Raw genomic sequence first — 378 nt, forward strand, 5'->3', positions numbered from 1 at the left:
CTGCTGCTGCTGCTGCTGCTGTTGAGGGCCTCCGCAACGCAGCAGCAGAACCAAGAGGTAGGGGAAGGGCCTTCCTGTGCAGCTTCACACTGCTGCTGCTGTTGGTGCTGCTGCAGTTGCTGCTGCTGCTGTTCCTTACGGTGATGTGCATGAGAGCACTGCTGCTGGGCCGAACTCCACAAGCTGTTGCTGCTGCTGCTGCTGCTTGTAGTGCTGCTGCTGCTGCTGCTGCTGCTGCTGTTGCCCACAGGGGGCAGCAGACGGCTTGTGTAATGGCCTAGAAGTATGCGACGGGCTCCGCGGCCTTCAGCAGAGCCGCACATTTCATCCTGCTTTGTGTTCACTGCTGCTTGTGCTGCTGTTGCTGCTGCTGCTGCT

At 59.8% G+C, this 378-nt stretch overlaps 1 protein-coding gene across 1 annotated transcript in view; it reads right to left on the minus strand.

Annotated features, from left to right (window-relative positions):
• EMH_0044870 (ATPase domain-containing cell division control protein, putative) overlaps positions 1–378 on the minus strand; it is a gene marked incomplete at both ends in the record, with an annotated part of 5,707 nt that overhangs the window by 3,587 nt on the left and 1,742 nt on the right. Inside the window, one exon of the mRNA XM_013496011.1 lies at positions 1–376. Coding sequence (XP_013351465.1) covers positions 1–376 — 376 coding nt within the window. The remainder of the gene's footprint in view (positions 377–378) is intronic.

This window comes from Eimeria mitis, genomic scaffold (genome assembly GCF_000499745.2).
Source record: "Eimeria mitis Houghton genomic scaffold, Emh_scaff1868, whole genome shotgun sequence".
NCBI classification, from domain to species: Eukaryota; Apicomplexa; class Conoidasida; order Eucoccidiorida; family Eimeriidae; genus Eimeria; species Eimeria mitis.